The sequence below is a fragment of the Petromyzon marinus genome, chromosome 25, assembly GCF_048934315.1.
Source record: "Petromyzon marinus isolate PM22_M1 ecotype Great Lakes invasive population chromosome 25, UKy_Petmar_22M1.pri1.0, whole genome shotgun sequence".
In the NCBI taxonomy this organism is placed as follows: domain Eukaryota; kingdom Metazoa; phylum Chordata; class Hyperoartia; order Petromyzontiformes; family Petromyzontidae; genus Petromyzon; species Petromyzon marinus.
In genome coordinates, this window is record NC_133691.1 from 6,544,138 (window position 1) to 6,563,890 (window position 19,753).

At 50.4% G+C, this 19,753-nt stretch overlaps 1 protein-coding gene across 4 annotated transcripts in view; it reads left to right on the top strand.

The window, feature by feature from the left end:
* The window catches only part of LOC116945901 (endonuclease/exonuclease/phosphatase family domain-containing protein 1-like), a 30,520-nt gene extending 11,666 nt beyond the window's left edge, over positions 1-18,854 (top strand). For 3 of the 4 annotated variants that reach the window (XM_032960564.2, XM_032960566.2, XM_032960565.2), the window contains exons 2-8: positions 3,420-4,071; positions 5,519-5,570; positions 9,780-9,890; positions 11,093-11,218; positions 12,265-12,400; positions 13,973-14,167; positions 14,921-18,854. In XM_032960564.2, the coding sequence (XP_032816455.1) occupies positions 3,479-4,071; positions 5,519-5,570; positions 9,780-9,890; positions 11,093-11,218; positions 12,265-12,400; positions 13,973-14,167; positions 14,921-15,102 (1,395 nt within the window). In that variant the 5' untranslated portion in view covers positions 3,420-3,478 and the 3' untranslated portion in view covers positions 15,103-18,854. Of the gene's footprint in view, positions 1-2,894; positions 3,119-3,419; positions 4,072-5,518; positions 5,571-9,779; positions 9,891-11,092; positions 11,219-12,264; positions 12,401-13,972; positions 14,168-14,920 lie in introns of those variants that run through there. The other variant, XM_032960567.2, reaches the window with a different exon arrangement.
* The last annotated feature ends 899 nt before the right edge of the window (positions 18,855-19,753 follow it).

Here is a 19,753-nt window from a genome sequence, read left to right on the forward strand (position 1 = left end):
TTAGGCGCGTATGTATGGCGTACATGTACAATGCACGATATACAACATTTATAGGGGGGATGGTGGTCATGCAGTGGTATCGTACTATGCCTCTGAAAACGGCAACCTGAGTTAGAGTCCCGGCCACGGCCAACACCAGTGGCGAGTGATATTTGAAGAGGTTCTGACACCTACCCTTCACCAACTTGCACTTAGCAGTGTGGTGAAGTATGGTCAAATAACCCTTTCCTCACCCCCCATGACTGACGAGGCATAATGAAGCCTTCATTTAGCCATGGATTCACGAAGGGGCGGTGGATTAGATGTTTGAGCATAAGGTCTCTGCACATATTTCACCAGGGTGGGATTATTTTATATTGCGTAACGACAGTGTCTGATAACGTCTGCGTTTTGCATTTCACAAGGCTTATCCTGACTTAATCTCCCTCCCTGCTAAGCGTATACCGTTCTACCCACAAGCCAGGTGCATCCGGTGGTTGGTTTGATCCTGGCTAGCGGCCAGACGTTTGTGAAGCCCTCATCGCACGGTGCCACTCAGTCTGACGGATGCTACAGCCTGGCCAATGGTACAATTCCCTATGGTGGTTTTGTTTTTCCTTAAACGTAGAGGCAGCTGAGTGCCCAATGAGGCAATAGGTCTGTCTTGCAACTGTGAGCTAGGATACATTCAAGTGTGTACGATGCACTGCTATGATCTGTGGTTCAGAATCTGAATGTTTATTTATACTGGAGGAATCCGAAGAGTTATGAAGCTCTGTTTCACAGATGCCCAAGCAGGGGCAGGTCAGAACATTACCAAAGCGTTGTCGTTGACAGAGCAAATGGGTTACTGGACTTGACGGAATGGTTCATGGAGGAACATGTGGACTAGATAACTTATGCAGGTTGGTGAGATCACATTGACCGTCAAGAAAAGGACAGGGACTTCTTGGGCAGGGCTATTCTAGCAGGGAATGATGGCTGGTGGTCAAGAATAATAAATTATTAATAATGTATCGGTAGTCGAGGAATGGAACGTGGAGAGAATGTCTTCCGAGGAGATTGAGTGATGAAATCAGCTAGTGTGTAGGTGCAAGGTGGATTATTACATCACGGGCTGTGGCTTGGGGAGGCCTTCATCCAGCAGTGGATTGGCCATGGATGCTGATGATACAAGAGAGCAAGTACAAACATCTCTATATGATTCAAAGGAGATGCTCGGTTTTGAAAATGTCACTTTCAAAATAACGTGTGTTCACATGGAGGAAAGGAAAATGACGATGTTTGAACCCAGATTGCCCTGTGGTGGAATCCTTGTATCCACGTGACTTTGAAGATCGACTTTGAGGAACTCTAGATTCCCGATTTGGTGTTCACGGGAGCAAAAAAACGATTTCGAAGTTCACATTTTACATTTAAAATATAGGCCACGTCCAATTTTCAAGAACTCATCTTCAATTTGTAATTCGTTTTGACGGGAATTCACGTGTGGGAAAGGGCATTATTTGTCTGCAGCCACAGCCCACTACCCAACGGGTTTAGTCGCACACACGACGATTTCGCCGAGGGGACTATCCCAAATGCATGATTCTTTGGAGGAGGAAACTTCACCTCCAAGAAGCTTTTTCGATGTAAAGCTTTCGTGACTGCAGGGATTCATATTCTTGGTTCTTTCGGTAAAGTCACGTAGTAGGGAAATAATACAAATAATACAAATAAAACAATAACATTCTCACGACGTTTCGATTGCAACACAAGAAATCATCATCGTCATGATGACGTTTCGATTGCAATCCCTTCTACGTGACTTTACCGAAAGAACCAAGAATATGAACTCCAGGGAGCTGTCGGTGAGCGTGCGGTACGGGGATCCACCTCGTGTAGACTCGGGGTTCAGTGGGGAAAGGGGGCCCCCGTCCCGGGTTGCATCATGCGCCCTGCGATGGGACCCATTTCCTTCACCGATATCTCCCTTGCATTGTGCATCTTACACTTTCCTCTGTTTTGTCGCTGCGTCATACAACCGAGGCAGCTTCGAAACCGTGCAGCGTTTGAAGTTTGATGATTGACATGCAGTCAGATTCGTGGCTTCCTTCTCATCCCCTACCACCTCCCAGTGTTTCCCTCCTTTACCAACTGTCGGCAGCCGGTCGCCATTCACCCCGGTCACATGTCCTTGACCTGGCTTAGTCGCCTTGATTCTTACTCCGTGTACGTTCTCTCATGTCAGTTGCTCTTTCGTAAAGGAATTTTGACGGCAATTACTCCCGAGTGGGCAAAATTGTCAGGCTACTCATCCACTCCCCACCCCCTTCGGTCCCAGCACAATCGCCGTCGCCGCCCTCCCCAGGGCACACTCGTGACAACCAGATGATCGACTCGGGGCCAGATTCTCTGATAAACCACGGCGGCTGTTCTCGGTGTCCCCGGGGACGCGACGACGCACAACACACCGCGCACAACACCCCGTGGCGATACAGGACATGGCGCCCCATGCACCGACCGCCACGCGAGACGCCACGTGAGACGCCACGCGAATCTCGACGCGACGTGGAGCGCGATCGCCGGCAGCGCGGCTCCCGGCGCTCGGCACGACCCTCCGTCTGACATGGCGCTCGCGAAGTCCGATCCCCGCAAAAATCCCCCCGGGCGCGATACACGATACCGCGTGCGGAGCGACCTGTAATCCAAGGCCCGGGCGCGTTACGTGTGCCGCTCCGCTCGCCGTCGTGTCGCCGACAAAACAACTCGGCACGTTACGCAACGCCGCGCGGCGCACGATAACCCCCCTTTTTTTCCCAATGTCACGCTCGCAGCGCGCGGCAACCAAGCGGCCGTCGGTGGTGCGCTCGCAAAGTTTTGCTCGATAGCGACATTCCCAGTTTCGAGGAGGGGGTGGGGGGGGGGGAAGCCGGAGGTTAACTCAGTCTGTACAGGGTCTGGCTTGACTCGCACACAGGTGAAGAAGTCTCCAGAAGTCTCCGGTAGGGCTGTTGCCCTTGAGGTACAAAAGCAGCCACAATATACAGGAGAAAGGCTATCTCACAAGATTGGCACTGGGGCAGAACCTGTATGTTTGTTGGAGCCTTGGAGATTTCCCAAGATGGGAGCTACAAGAGACCGATCCTGGGAAAATTAGGTAACCCTTGCCCTAGGCTGTCTAGAGCACTAGTGCACAATCCCATGATTAATATTCCACTCTGACAGCCACTGCGCTCAGGGTGTATGGACTGACCACTGAAACTTGTTGCGTATAGCAAAAACAGAAATAGCGAAACATCTTTTGTTTTCATATATAAGCAAACAAAACATCAGTGCTGCTTTCATTGCATTGTTGTGAAATGGCAAGACACAAACTAATCACGAATAAGTCATAATTTAACTCGAGTATAAATTAGTGAACGGTGCCAAACTTCGTCCGGACGATCGTTATTTTTCAGACCAAACTTTCCACGCGTGCTGCTGCTCGGAGGCCTGACAAGAATCGCCGCCCGAAACCATGGGCGACACCTTGTCCTGCGTGGAGCCTTCGAATCCTCCGTTCCAAAATACCCCTCAATCCGACGTCAGCTCTCGACCTCCGAGCGTGAATTCGGCGGACGTCGTCGAGTCCGTGGACGGCTCCGCTTCGCCGGTCGACCTCAACGCGGCGAGCGAGGCCCAGCTCACCACGATCAAGGGCATCGGCACAAAGACGGCGGCGAACATCGTCGCGTACCGCACGGCCAACGGGCCCTTCCAGACCGTCGATGACTTGGCCAAAGTGAAGGGCATCAGCGCGGCGTTCGTCGACAGGCTGCGGCCCTCCTTGACCGTCGGCGGAGGGGGAGAAGGCGCCGGCGGGACCGGCGACGGGGGCGGCGGCCCTCCCGCCGTCATCGCCCCCGACGGCCTCTGCTACCCGACGTGCCCGTGCCTGGGCCCTGACTTCCCGGCGCCCATTCCCAGGCCCCAGGTGGAGTCGTTTTCTGGGGTCGTGCGGGGTCGCCCGGCCGTGCGTGTCGCCAGCTGGAACCTGCAGTGCTGCTCGGCCGACAAGATGGACAACAATGGCGTGAGGGAGGTGGTGTGCCTCACGCTGCTGGAACAAGGGTAAGGGTTTAAGACGGAAACAGGTGGACTTCACAGTTTTTGGCTGTCACCTGATGAAGCCGGTTGTTGCAATCACCAGCGAAAACGTCATGGTACTTGAATTGTAAATGTTGTTGGTCCACTCTCCAAAACACCGGTGTGCTGTACTAGTAACGAATTGGCACGCTTTGTTTTGGTGACAAACCTTACTAATTGGCTGTGTCGGGTGGTGGCGGGTTTAACGACGCGTATGTATCTACGCGATCTGACCCAACAAAACCTTTTTTGTGGATAATATTGGTCGCAAAAGCCTACTACTACGTGTTGAAAGAGTACGGGGTCACGGCGTCATAGGATTTGCCCCCTCTGTTGGTGAGAGTGAAAATGTTTCCTGGCTCAAATGAGCATTCTTGGCTTCCTGTCCCAGCGCCTTTGTTGAAGGCCACTGGGTCAACGATCCCTCTGACAGCAATCCTCTGTTGGCGATCATCATATGCTACCTGTTGCTGATGTTTCGGTGTGTCATTCCTCTCCATTCGAGAGCGTCTTTTCCACTCCATTGCTGCAATCGTTTTCCCGATCACCTCCCCCCCATCCCCCGCCTCTGTTTCATGCCACGATCGTTGCCATTGCTCGATTCCTGTTTGGTAACATTCTTTTGGCGCTGATCACACAATTGAAGTCTGCATTCCACATTTGGGCAATGCTTATTTCTGTATGCTGTTCTGAGCCCGCGGAAATTCCGCGTTTTCATCGTGACAGCCATATATGTTGAAGGATGACCACTAAATTCCCATAAATCGGTGCTAGTTTTATCGCCCCCAACAGGAATGACAGGCTGTCATTCCCAGACTTGGATCATTATTAAGTGTGGTGTTTATGCACAACACACCAACTGACGTATTGCTTGAGTGGTTTATAGATTGTAAAACAATGAATATAGAAATGTACGAAACAAGTTGTTTTTTACGGATAGTTCTAAACGTTTTATATTTCTGTTGTTGTTGTTGGTGAAACAGACTCGGTTCGATGCCCAGCCACGGCTCACAGCAGTGATGGGTGGTCTGAACCTACAGATAGGGCCAGCGAGGGATTTGCTGTACTGCCACCTACTGGCCACATCTTAACTCTGCAGATTAAGATGTATGGACAGAGCAACTGCAACTCCGCACAGATATGTTGGTGGCCTGCAAGAGGGCACAAGTGTCACGCAAATTGTGAATCTCAAAGTATGAAATATTCGGAAGAATGGCTCGAAAACACAAACAATTGCACCTTTCTGTGAATTATTAGTTTGTTTTCCCACGGCTAGGTAATGAATTTAATGCAAATTACTGTGCCCAACATCTTTAGCCTTAGTCGTAGGCTTGCATATTTTATGAGATTATAAACGGTCGTAGCTCAAGTGGTACCACCGGTGGTAATGTGTCAATGTTTGCTTCGTCGTGCTGGGATGTTCTAACTGCAGGATCAAGCTTCTGGCCGTGCAGGAGTTGGCAGATAAGGTCGCTTTGCAGAAGGTAAGAGTGACGCTAATGTTGTGTATGTGACACAATCCCGTAAACCACCTATGGCAACTCGGCGTGCATGGTGATTGTCGCGGTTGATGGCTACCCATCCCATCCAAGCAGTATCCAGCCCCACCTGTGCTTAGCTTACGAGATCTGATGACATCGAGCGCATTCCTGGTGATTTGGTCATTGATTACTGTGTGTGTGTTTGTATATACAGTAAAACCTTGGATTGCGAGTAACTTGGTCTGCGAGTGTTTTGCAAGACGGGCAAATTTTTTAAATAAATATAAATTTTTATAAACGAGCGAGGTCTTGCAATACGAGCAGTACGTATACGCTTTGTCTGCGAAGCGTCACGTGATCACAACTGATATACGAGTGCTTTGATATATGAGTGCTTTGGATTGTAAACACGTTTCTGGAACAAATTATGCTCGCAATCCAAGGTTTTACTGTATATGGTGGGGAGCGGTGGTTTAGCGGTGCTACGAACCCGGCGACCTGAGTTCGATTCCTGCTCATGGCCAACACCAGTGACGATTATCTGAACCGGTCCTGGGCCTCCCCTAGGTCGACTCAGCCTCAAATGAGCACCTAGTGCGGTGTGTAGTAAACATCGCCACTGCGGAGACAAAGGCGGCTGGGTGTGGTGCTGGCCACCCACCCCCTCGTGTGCTGTGTTAGCCTTCATAGCTGCTACTCTCTAACAGCACTTGCCCCAACAGTCTGTCAAGGCTATACGGGGGATCTTTGTTTATGAAGACACCTCTCTCGTTGTTTGTCAAAGTTTTTATAATCTCCAAAATAGACAACCCTCTTTCATTTTTAGAAAACAACCCTCTTTTATTTTGAGAAAATATCTGTGGGTAAGTTTGTGTTACAAGATCATTAAAACAATCGTTTTAAAACGATAAACTCACTATTCTCGCCGGTCAAGTCCAATTGTCTCCATGCTCCAAACAAGCTTGGAGTGGAGTTTATCTCCATTGGCAACCATGAACCACTGATGGAAGTTCCGCATTGTAACAATGTGTAACTTCCGTCAGTGTGTCCCACAAAGCGGTGTGCGTGTCGTTGACCCCCAGAATGACGAAGGGACCGAGTCAACCCCCTGACCAAAATGTAAACTCGCAATTCGAGAGAAACCCACGCTGCCGGTTAAGATGTCTTCTGTCCATCTGGATATACGGTTCACCCTCGATTATTTCCTGGGCGGATTATGCCTGCCGGTTCAATTATTAGCGACCGCTTGCTCATGGGGGGTAAGTGACTCGGTGCCTGTGTGGACACCTGTGGAAAAGAGTCTCGTAGCTCATCGGATTCCTCCAGTCTAAGTCAAGATTCTGATTCTGATGTGACTGTTAAGACCTGGGAATGCAAACCGGTTACTTTACGAAGCAAAAAGTGCAGATGATGCATTCCACACACTTCCATTATGCGTATATTTAAATAACAAGTACAATTCTGTCGTCAAATGTAAGTACGTTTGTATAGTCCGTGTTTTGTTTTATCTGGGATACCCCCTCCCCACCCCCATATTACCCTGGGTAATTGAGAGTTGAACGTAGAACATCTGACTCTAACCCAGGGGTGGCGAACCTGTAACAGACCAAGTAGCCATACACACTTATATATACACACACTTATATATACACACATATATATACACACATGTATACACACTTATATATACAAAAAGACAAAGATCCCCCATATAGCCTGAACAGACTGTAGGGGCAAGTGCTGTTAGCGAGCACCTATGATGGCAGGAACGGTACACGAGGGGGTGGGTGGCCAGCACCACGCCCGACCGCCTTTGTCTCCCTAGTCGCGATGTTTACACACCGCACCAGGTCCTCATTTGAGGCTGAGTCGACCTTGGAGAGGCCCGGGACCGGTTCAGATAATCGTCACTGGTGTTGGCCGTGAGCGGGAATCGAACCCGGGTCGCCAGGTTTATAGCGCAGCGCGCTAACCGCTACACTATCATGTGTGTATATATACACACACATATATACACACACTTATATACACACACTTATATACACACTTATATATACACACTTATATATACACACTTATATATACACACTTATATATACAATAACAACAATCGCCATTCGCCACTAAGTGGTGGTGACATCACCACGACGCTTGTGCCAGGCCATGTGCACCTTGAGGCCACGTGAAGTGTCGAACGCCCGCGGGCAGGAGGTCACGGGGCAGACCCAGGTGCCACGGGTCGACTGACTGAGATGACTGGCTGGTGCACCACCTGTGCCCCCTACTGTGCCAACCTGCTGTGCTTTAGCCACCCGGTGCTCCGCTCGTTGTTGTGAGCGTCGCTTCTCCGCCCTTCGTTGTTGTTGGAGGGCGACTGCCTCCAACTGCCCAATAGCGTCCTTCACGAGCCTCCTCCACAGAGGCCGATCTTGACACCGCTGGTACCAGTCATCGGCAAGTCCACTCAGCTCCACGTCCTCCTGTACCACATCACTCCATCTCTTCTCTAGCCCGTGCCGCGCCCGTTTAGCCCCCTCGATCCGGCCGAACAAAAGCTATTTCGGCATGCGGTGGCTGGGCATGCGGGCTACATGACCCAGCCAACGCAGCCTTGCCTGCCGGAGGAGCTCACCGATGGGACCTTGCCCAGATCTTTCAAGGATTTTTGAGCTCCTCACACAATCCAGCCTGGTTAAACTCAGGATGGATCGTAGGCAGGCCAGCCTAAATGTTTCCAACCGGCGAAGATGCTCCATTAAGGGGGTCCACGTTTCGCATGCGTAGAGAAGGGAGGGAATGACTGTGGCCGAGAAGACCTGAAGCTTAGTGCGGAGCGACAGACCAGGTAGCTTCCACACAGCGTTACGCAACCGATGAAAAGATATTGCCGCTCGACTGATTCGGAGTGAGACCTCTGCTGTTAAACTGGAGCCGGTCATAAGCACACTGCCCAGGTATGGGAAACTCTCCACTCTCTCCACAACTGCCCCATCACCGATTGGGAGTTGTGGGGGTGGAGTGTCCGATGGTACAAAATACCTAGGCAGGTGCTTAGTTTTGGTGGGGCTGATGGTAAGGCCCCATCTCTTAGTGGCACGCTCCAGTCTCAGCAGCAGCGTCTCCAACTCCTCCTCTGAATGAGCAGCTATTACCAAATCATCAACATACATAACGTGGTTGAGCAATAAGGAGCCATCCCTTGACCGCACCCGGGCATTGATCAGCCTCCCATTATATCTGTACCAAATGGAGATTCCCCCGGTACAGCTATTGAAGGCTTCACGAACTACGTGGTCAAAATAGATGTTAAATAATGTGGGAGCCAGAGGACATCCCTGTCGCACCCCAAGGTGTACAGGGAATGGCTCTAACTCCCGGCCACGTAGTTTTACCCGGGACCGCTCACCATCATGAAGGTCCTTAATGATCGTGAGCAGAGGTTCAGGGACTCCAAAAGCTCGAAGAACAACCCAGAGCCCAGGCCTACTGATGGTATCATAGGCCTTGACCAGGTCAATAAAGCAGAGATGTAGGTCTTGTTGGAATTCCCTACACTTCTGCTGTAGCAGACGGACAGAAAATATGGCATCTGTGCAGGACCGCCCTTTCCTGAAACCGCATTGGGGCTCCGCAAGCCTCTCCTCAGCGTGCCTGGCGAGGCGATGTTGAATAATCCTTGCCAGGACCTTTCCCGGCACACTGAGGAGTGAGATGCCCCTGTAGTTGTTACAGTCTGTGCGGTCCCCCTTCTTAAAGAGGGGGACTACCAGGGCATCCTTCCAATCCTGCGGAACCCGTCCAGTGGTCCAGACTGTTGTTATATATACACACACTTATATATACACACACTTATATATACACACACAATTATAAATACACACTTATATACACACTTATATACACACGTATATATATACACACTTATATATACACACACTTGGCAAAGAGCTAAGTGTGTGTATATATGTGTATGTAGTGACAGTTTTCGGCACAGCAAGAGAGACGTTCATAATTCTTTGCTGCTGCTGTGATAGCGCATGCTACGTTACGCCCCTTCGATAGAGCCGCGTGTGGGTGGATTAAACAGCCGCTGGCGGCTCGGGAGACGCCAATTCGCCACCGCCGCTCTAAGCCGCAACGCACGGGAGCCACTTTCGCGTCGTCGCTCTAACGCGGTGCCGCCCCTCTGCCGCCCCTCTGCCGCCACCGCAGCTGTGCGCGGAGCTCAACGCGCCGAGCCTGCGCTCCGTCCGCGACTGGCCAAGGCCCCAAGGAGACTGGCGCTGCGTCGTCTCCGAGAACCCCACGGGACCCATGTACCAGGTGAGGAACCTGCCGTCGCCGCTGCTGCTGCTGCTAATGTTGCTGCTAATGTTGCTTAACCATATTTTCCCGTTCCGATGACGTGCATAAAGTTATACAGCCATGCGGGTGGGTCGTGTGGCACAGTTCGGCGCCAGCTTTCGTTAGAGTGCGGCTGTGTGAGGTGAGTACAGTGTCTTTAAAAACAGCGGCACTTCGCCTCTCTAAATAACATTCATGCTAACCGCTTGTGCGTTCCGAGATTCAGCGGTGAACCATTCTCGGCCGTGGCTGACATCCCGTGGCAAAGTGACATCCGAACTGCTACTCACTCGGCTTCTCCTGGTAGACTGGAGTAGTCCTACAGACAGGACATGACTAGTAGCCGGAACCATAGCCAGAAGTATACTGGACGTGGTGTGCCGGGCGCGGAAATATTTTCCGGCTCGCCGACGCCGACAGGCCCGGCTGGACTTAATCTCCGAGCATGGTGATGAAGGCCTTGATGGTGGTCGAGACTGTGTTTCTCACTGCACACTGAGCTGCCTTGGGAGCACTGGCCTAGAGAGGCGACGTTGCGTGGAGACTTTGCCCCGTCTGAGGACCCACTCGCTGGGGCACGCGGGCGCACGTGCGTGTGCGTAGGTGCGTGTGCGCGTGTGTGGGTGCGTGTGTGCATGGGTGCGTGGGTGCATGTGTGTGGGTGCGTGTGTGTGGGTGCGTGTGTGTGGGTGCGTGTGCGTGTGTGTGGGTGCGTGTGTGTGGGTGCGTGTGTGTGGGTGCGGGTGCGTGTGCATGGGTGCGTGTGTGTGGGTGCGGGGAGCGGAAGAATACTGCAGTGGTTCTCAACCGTTTTTGCTGTGGGGCCACCACTAATCAAGACCACTCGTGGGGCAGCGGCAGCGTAGCAGTTAGCGCGTTGCGCTACCTACCCGAGGACCCGAGTTGGATTCCCCACTCTCCGCCAACATCAGTGACAAATATCCGAACTGGCCCTTGGCCTCCCCAGGGTTGACTCAGCCATTCTTGGTGCGGTGTGTAGTAAACATCGCCACTGGGGAGACGAAGGCGGCCGGGGGTGGTGCTGGCCACCCACCCCCTCGTGTGCCGTGCCGGCCTTCATAGGTGCTACTCACTAACACCACTTGCCCCAACAGTCCATTAAGGCTAAATGGGGGATCGTCGTCTTTGTTGTGTGTGCGTGTGCTTACGTGTGGCCACAGAGCATGGAGTACGCGGGCTTCTTATGGGATGCCTCGTCAGGCCTGGAGCTGCTCAGCGAGGGCCTCGTCGGGAAGAAGAAGGGGAGCAAGCACTTTGCTCGTTACCCGTACCTTGGCTACTTTAAGGTGCGTACAGCCACAGACAAAAACAAACAACCCTTTTTCCACTGCAAATCAGAGCCGCGTCGGCGTGAGGCCCTGTCTGTGCAGGTTGTTTTTTAATTGGCTGTTTGCCATGCCGAGCCGGAACTAATGTCCGTGCTATGCTGACCTCACAGAAGACATCTGAATCTGACTTGGGGCCAAGCAGGGCCAGGTTCCTGAACTAAATCAAGCCCAAGTGAGCTGATTCGCAACACAGCTTGCTAAACCAGCGCATCACAGTTCCAACACGTCCCATGGTCCACTTAGCCTGGCACAGGCATCGTTGTGATCTCACGGCCACTTGGAGACAAGTAGCCGCCACGATTGTTGTGGCGGTGGTTTGTTGCAAAGGCGGTGACACAGCCAAGCCGCTTGCTGCATGGGTTCGCGTATCGAGCACGGCGGCCGCCCTGGTTACTGCTGCCGTTGTATTCGCAGCGGAACTTGAAAATTCCCGTGACTCTTTGCGAAACAAGAGTGGGCCGACTATGCCGGTGTCAAATTTCATGAAGCAAAAAAAATCACTCGCTTATTTAACTAGTCGCCGAAGCGCGCGGGAAAATACAACAACAACAACAACGACAACAACAACAACAACGCTTGGCAACATCGGCAGACCATGCGCGTCCGTGAAACAAAGCGCCTTCCCGATAGATCGATAGTCTTTGCGGTAGAAGATCGGTGTGAATACCAAAGGAAGTATTAATTCTGATGTTTGTTGATGTTTGTTGGTGTTTGTTGATGTTTGTTGATGTTTATTGGAGTTTTTGGCTATTTTTGTTGTTTGTTGACGTTTGTCGATTGGTGTTTGTTTATGTCCATTGTTGTTTGTTGATGTTTATTGGAGTTTGTTGATGTTTGTTGATGTTCGTTGTTGTTTTTTGATGTTTGTTGAGATTCGTTGATGTTTATTCTTTATTGATGTTCGTTGATTTTTGTTGATTTTTTTTCGTTGTTTGTCGATGTTTGTCGATGTTTGTCGATGTTTGTCGTTGATGTTTATTGCCGGCGTGCGTGCACGCGGTCAGGCGGGGCGGTTCGACTTCACGCTGGTGAACGTGCACCTCAAGGCGACGGGGCTCGGCAACGCGGAGCTCGAGAAGCTGCAGCTCGAGATCATGAAGCTGCCCCAGCTGCTGGACCTGCTGGAGGAGCACCTGAGTGGTGGGCCCACACACACGAAGACAGACACCCCCCGACAGCCTTAACGGACCGCTGCGGCAAGGGCTGTTAGCGAGTAGCAACTACGAAGGCCGGCACTGTGGCACACGAGGGGACGGGATGGCCAGCGCCACGCCCGGCCGCCTTTGTCTCTCTCCCAGTACTGACGTTTAGACACCCACCGCACCAGGTCAACCTTGGAGAGACCCAGGACTGGTTCGGATATTCGGCATCTCGAACTTGGTTCACTGTGCTCATGGTGCAGCTCGCAAACCACCAAAAAAGACAAAGATCACCCCCCCCCCATAGCCTGAACAGACTGTTGGGGCAAGCGCTGTTAGCGAGCACCTACGAAGGCCGCCACGGCACATGACGAGGTGGGTGGCCAACAACACGCCCGGCCGCCTTTGTCTCCCCAGTGGTAATGTTTACACACCGCACCAGGACACAAAGATCCATTGAACAGGCTCCTGGGGCAAGCGCTGTTCACGAGCACCTATTGCCGCCGTACGGGTTGGCGAACACATGTAGCATGGGTGTGGGAGCATACAAGTTCAGTGCAACAACGGGTTTTACCAAACCACCCTCTGCTACTCACAGATAGCCCAAGTTCCTATGACCTCGCACAACTTGAGAAATGCGCCGGTTCCCATCGGCCACGCTCATTGCCGGTGATTTTATTCGCATCGCCGCTCGGCGCTAAAAGCCATTGGCGGCCGTGCTCAGGAGCTGCCATAACAACAAAAAGTTCGAGAGAGCTGCACGCGTCTCCGATGACGATAGCGCAGCAGCAGCAGCGATAATTATGGTCGACTACGTGCGTATGTGTGTACGTTGAGCTTCTTTCGCACCGTGCGTAGCCAACCGTGCTCATTGGACGTGCGGGGGGAAGGACAACAAACTGAAACACAAAAGCAGTTGTAATTAGTTGTAATGAGTTTTTCGATCCACGTGCGGTGCGAAAGAAGTCCCAACAAATGTGCGTACGTATACGGATGCGTATAGCCCATTTGTCAATCCGCTGCGAGATGGGGGCTTCCCCACGCCGTTCAGGTCATGGGAAGGGGGAGAAGGGCGTTAGTTTACCATACTTCGTCACACCGGCCAATGCGGGTTGGTGAATTCAGAGGTAATATTGCTGCACTGCCTCTGTTGCTGCGCGACGTAGCCCAAGGTCCTCTGAAGGGGCATGGAGGCCACGTGCCATTCAGCGGGTGGCAAGTGGCACAGCCACTGCTAATTTGGCAGCGGTGTCACTCGCGAGCCGCGCGCCCCATGCCGTTGGGAAGGTTTCCTGGCTCGGTTGGGAAGTTGGGACTGTGGTCTGAGATGTTGAGACCGAATGGGACTAATTTCTCTATTGTGGTCACTTTTTTGTTGTTTGTGGTTTTTGTTTTGGTGCAATTTCTTAATTTGTTCATTCATGTATTTAGCTTGAAAGGAGGGTTTTCATTTGCTTGGTAGTGGCTGTATATGGGATTTGGTCTCTCATGTATAATTTATGTACGGCGTTGTGGGATGCTATTAGCATTAATGACGGAATATAAAATGAAAGTATTATTATGTTGTGAGCAGGCGAGAAGGACACGCTGCTGCTGGGGGACTTCAACCTGACGCCAGACGCGAGCGACTTTGACGCTCTGCGCTCGCAGGGCTTCAAGAGCTGCGTCCCCGCCGACGTCTTCACCAACATCAGCATCAAGAACCTCAGCGGCTCCAAGTCCTACGACAACGTGTGGCTCAGTCCGGCCGCGCAGGGCCTGTACACTGGTTAGTGGGTGGCTGGGTGGTTGGGTGGACGGGTGGGTTTGGTTGGCTGGGTTTGTGGGTGGGTGGCTGGGTGGCCGGGTGGGTTTTGTTGGCTGGGTTGGTGGCTGGGTGGCTGGGTGGGTTTGGGTGGCTGGGTAGGTGGCTAATTGGCTGAGTGGGTTGGTGGCTGGGTGGGTGGCTGGGTGGGTTTGGGTAGCTGGGTGGGTGGCTAAGTGGATGAGTGTGTTGGTGGCTGGTTGCATGATCGTCCGGGTGGCTCGGTGGGCAGCTGAGTGGGTTGGTGGTTGGGTGGGTGGGTGGCTAAGTGAATGAGTGTGTTGGTGGCTGGGTGCATGATTGGCTGAGAGGCTGGGTGAACAGCTGAGTGGGTTGGTGGTTGGGTGGGTGGTTAGGTGGGAGGCTGGGTGGCCGGGTGGATGGGAGGTTTCAGGTGAGAAACAATACAAACGGTATAGTCGAATAAAACAAAACGAATCAATTGTTGAATCGAATCACAACCCAGAATTGTAACAGTTCGTCGACTGGCAGTGGTAGGGTCGGGAGTGGTAACTCATTCATCATCAAGACCTCCCTAATCCACGAACATCTCTCAGGGATCTGCGATGTAACAATCCACAAAGCACATGCACATGGAGCCGATACCATCCCTCCGTCTTCACCGTTGACATCCCTCCCTCCAATTTGGTCGCCGCTCAACCGCCGGTCCTGTGAATCACTGGCGCGCCTCGCGTCCGCCCCGCCGTTTGCCCGCAGGTGGCTGGTGCGTGGTCCGTCAGGGCCTCTCTCACCACCTCATCCCGGACGGGTGGACCTGGGGCGGCGTCGCGTCCGACCACTGCCCCGTGTGGGCCGAGTTCCACTCGGACCGGGACCACGACTCGCAGCCCGAAAACGCCGACGTGCGGGGGATCGCCATGCTGGGGCGGGAGATGTGAGGCGCGGTCGGGAGGAACTGGGGCGGGGGGGTGGGGGGGCACCATCACCGCCGCCGCTACTGCCACCACCAAAGACAAAACATCCCCCGTCTAGTTGGGGTTTGATGATTTTTTTATTGTTGTTAAAAGGAGGATTGGACTGAGGAGGGTTCCTAAGGGTGAAGTTTTATGAATGCTTCTGGCCATGACTGTTCACGATTGAACATATGTGCTGGTTTTAACGCCGTAGACATTTTGCATGTGGAGTTCAGCAAAAAAAAAAGGCAAAGCAAGGAGTTGGATTGCTTTGCAGTGCCTTCTCGTAACAATGGCTGACCAAAAAAAAGATTATCATGCGGCCTATAACTGGAATTTTGTATTTGAGATGGACCGACGAAAAAAATACATTGAGTTTATCCAAAGCGTTTTACTATGACCGAATGTGTTTTGTATAAAAACACAACTTGATTAAGTATAACTGTCGAAGACATCGGGCCAGATTCAGGGGCTGTGGTGAGTGCTTCATTGTCGTCCAATTATTTTTGTTGGAAACGCCACGGTTGTCTCCGTCACCGACCACGCGGCACATTGCCAAGGCTTCTAACCATTCTGCCAAGATGCACTGGCGGAGCCAGTGGCAGGGGGGGGGGCGGTGGCACGTGCCCCCCCCCCAATGATCTGATCTAAATCCCTAATTTCGATCGGGTCATTGGGGTTTATTAGTAACAAATTGGCATTTTGCGACCCCCACTGCCACTGTGTAGCATATTATTACTGTATGTGCCAGGGACTCTATGAGATGATAGGACAATAGTCTGAGCCCATAATTGGCATTAAGTAACGGCAAAGCAGTTATAAGTGACTCACAGAATGGTGCGCAGTTGCGTATACAGTCCACGACTTCCCTGAAGGCATCAACACCTTCAGCGAGCGCGATGCCGATCACACAACGCGGTTCGAATTCGACCCTCGATCGATGGCTGCGCCATCGCTGCACAGGCGTCGAATAAAAAGCAAGGGACAAGTCCTTATTTACTAACAACTCCTTACTAACAACTCCTTACTTACTAACAACTCCTCTATAATTTTTCATTGCTGCAGGGGTTTTCCCCCCTACCTGAAAATCCTGGCTCCGCCATTGCCAAGATGTGAATCTGACCCGTCAAGTCTTGCCTCAGGGTGACTTAGAACTGTCTCTTAAACTGGTTCATATTGTAGTGTTAAAATTCATAAATGTTTTAAAGTTATTGATTATAAATGACAAACTTTACTTACGTTATAAAACGTTAAACGCGGTGGAATATCAACAAGCATTGCTGAAATTTATGTAACGTTATTTAAATACGGCTTTGCTTGTCTTAACAAATGCAATCAAAGCTAATGCGTTTTTACTGTAATGTATACAATCGCTGACGATACAAACCGTGCATTATTTGATTGATGTGCAGCGTCGCATGACGCATGTAGGAACGCCCGTATTCACAAAGAGCGAATGGACTACACTCGGTCTCCCCCTTAGGTGACCTCATAATTAACTAAACACTTTAATATTAACGTTTAATCCACGAGCCGGCTATATATGTTAATACAGCAATAAGCAATAATCACGAATTTACATAGATTTGTGAGCATACAGGGGCTGCTCTTCTTACGAACGAGTTCGGCTTCCAGAGGTTTGTTCGTAAGTCCAACCTTACTCCTGTCGATTCCAAACGTGTTGTACGGCGTGTACACTAAACACGGGGAATGGCTTTCAAAGTTGGTTAATCTCGATTTAAAGCTTTCGTGACTGCAGGGATTCATCTTCTTGGAAATAATAAAAATAAAGCATATTTATTTTATTATGTTTTATTTTTATTATTTTATTTCCCTTCTACGTGACTTTACCGAAAGAACCAAGAAAGCTGTATAACCTCCTGTAGATGTAGATGCCACTGGTTCTTCACGTTCTGCAGATGTAGATGCCACCACCGCCATCTATTGCGCGGCGGTTGAACTTACGACTCTCGGTCCAAACAGGCAACTGGACACACGGACCAGGTTTGTTCGTATCTCTGAAAGTTCGTAAGTCGAATGTTCGTAAGTAGAGGAGTCCTTATATATTTACGTAGACTGAAAATGTCACAATCAGATTATGAAATGCTGAAACTTTTTACGAAAATTGTTTTAGGTTGCACAATTATCAAATATACTGTATCGAACTGTATCTAAGGTGCACCAGGGTGGATAAGTTTGGTAAGAATTATTTGCAGCCGGTACCGGATGGCATGCAGAGGCCTACATCCAGCAGTGGATTGACCATGGCTGATGATGATAGTGATGGCTTGGGGGAGGCCTTCATCCAGCAGTGGATTGACGAAGGGCTGCCGATGTACAACACAGCGTGTGATCTATTTTCTAAGGAAATAACTACGAATGACTGCTCATTGTTGCTTACACACAATTCAACACCGAAAACTTTAAAAAGATGCCAGCAGGTGGCGTTAATTTACCACTGAGAAAACATTGAGCGGAGAGCCGCTCACGCATAATATAATTACTCCGATTACTGTTAGACTACTCGTAGTTAATGACTACTGAACATTGGATAAGTTTAGGTTGAGCAATAAGGCTTTTGAAACGTCGCGGTCGGATTATAAATAAGTGCCTTAAATATATTCGTTACATTCCTGTATTGCCAATCACCTATTTACGATAAGACACATTGATCGTCCTTGTGGCACCGGTATTATATAATCTGGCAGGTATGTTGGTGTGTGACCGAATCTGTATAACTTTATTGGCTTGGGGTACACCTTTTTAGGGGGTCGTGTCTGACTTTTTTTAGGGGGGCATGTCTGACTTTCCAGAGCGTCTTAAAATCCGCAGAACACCTGGAATGGGGCAGTGTCAATGAAATGTGTTGTAACCTCTGCGTGTCTTCTTCATAAGTGATTGCAGATGAGCTTCAGCATTGGACAACCGGGTGGCTAAAGTGCAGTTTCATTCTCTGTGGGATTGCAAATGAGTGGATTGCAATAGAATTTAGACTTTACGTAACCTCATGCACCCATATCTCATATTTTTCCGCGAAAAAAAACCGCGTTTTTCTTACACACTTCCTCTAGTACATGTATCGGGTCCGTGTCTGGGTGTATTTGATTTGTTACGCGGATTGTCCGAGTTTAGCAAGTTTCCTGGCTATTTTACACGCGAGATCCGTGTTGTTGCTTGAGTATAGCAGCAGCAGCAGCGAAAGAAGATAAACATTGCAGAGATCGAGTACAGGGCATCATCGGTTGGTCAAATGATCGTAATGGGCTTGTGTGTGTGTGAGTGTCCGCGCACACATGCACACGCATTAAAACAATGTCTTTTTTTTAAACTGTGCATTGTCACTGAAGCTCGGATGTGCGTTCGCGTGATTTGCCCGTGTGGTTAACCAACCTTGGGTTTTTCCAATAGGAATGTCCTGATGGCACTAAATAATCAGGTAATAAATGGTAGCGATTGGGCTGCGTGCATAAATTGCTTTAACCGAACGGCGAGGCGAACGTGTTTGGCGGCTTAAGTTTTTCTTTAAAAAATCGTTTGAGCAGATGAATATATTTTAAACTGAAATGCTTGCAGGAAAAAAGAAAGAAAGTGCATACTGCTGATGTCATTTTAAATATTACGGCCACTGTGTTTGCATGAGTCGGGTTTTTTTTAATTCTAATAGTTTCACGGTTGTAAACAACAAACAAGGGTTTTTACATTGGATTTTAAATAAAAAATGAAATTTACTACGACAATCTTGGCTATGTGCATTTATACTCCGCGCGGTAATTTCGTGGATAAAATAAGTGCATTCATAATTGATGTTTGGGTCAGATGGCCTAAGTAAAACGCGTGTCGTAAATCACCCCCCTCCACCCCGAGACAGCCAATTCATGAAGCCGTCACGTGCACAGACGTGCCAATGTTTTTGTTACTGCTTTACCACAGCGGTGTATTGGAGAATACATTCATAACATGAACCGTGGCTCCCTCAAATTCCAAGCAAGTCCAGCGCGGAATAAACTCATGGTGCACACAACACACACGCACGTGTTTAACAGCCCTCGTCCACAGCATCGGCTCGGCTGTAGATTTGTCCCTGCACTTCCTTCATTGCGTTGCAGAGAAACGCCACGCAAAGCCTCTGCAGGATATAATGGGGATGATGGCCTCAACTTGAGCCCCAGCTGCCCGCCAATGAGCGGCATTTAATTAGGAGTGCCATTTGGTATCAAGGCCGATAAGCGGGTATTGACTTCACATCAAAAACAATAGCCGGGCGTTCAGTAGCATGACAAGCAATGCGATTTGAGATGTGCCCCTATTAATCATTGCCTTAAACGGGGTCGATGCTGCTCTTGGCTGTGGGAAGACCACTTCCGTGTGTTTATAAGTACAAAGACAAAGCCCCCCCGTATAGCCTCAACGTACTTTTGGGGCAAGTGCTGTTAGCGAGCACCTATGAAAGCCGGCACGGCACACGAGGGGGTGGGTGGCCAGCACCACGTCCGGCCGCCTTTGTCTCCCCAGTGGCGATGTTTACACACCGCACCACGTACTCATTTGAGGCTGAGTCGACTTAGGGGAGGAAGCCCAGGACCGGTTCAGATAACCGTCACTGTTGTTGGTCGTGAGCGGGAATCAAACTCGGGCT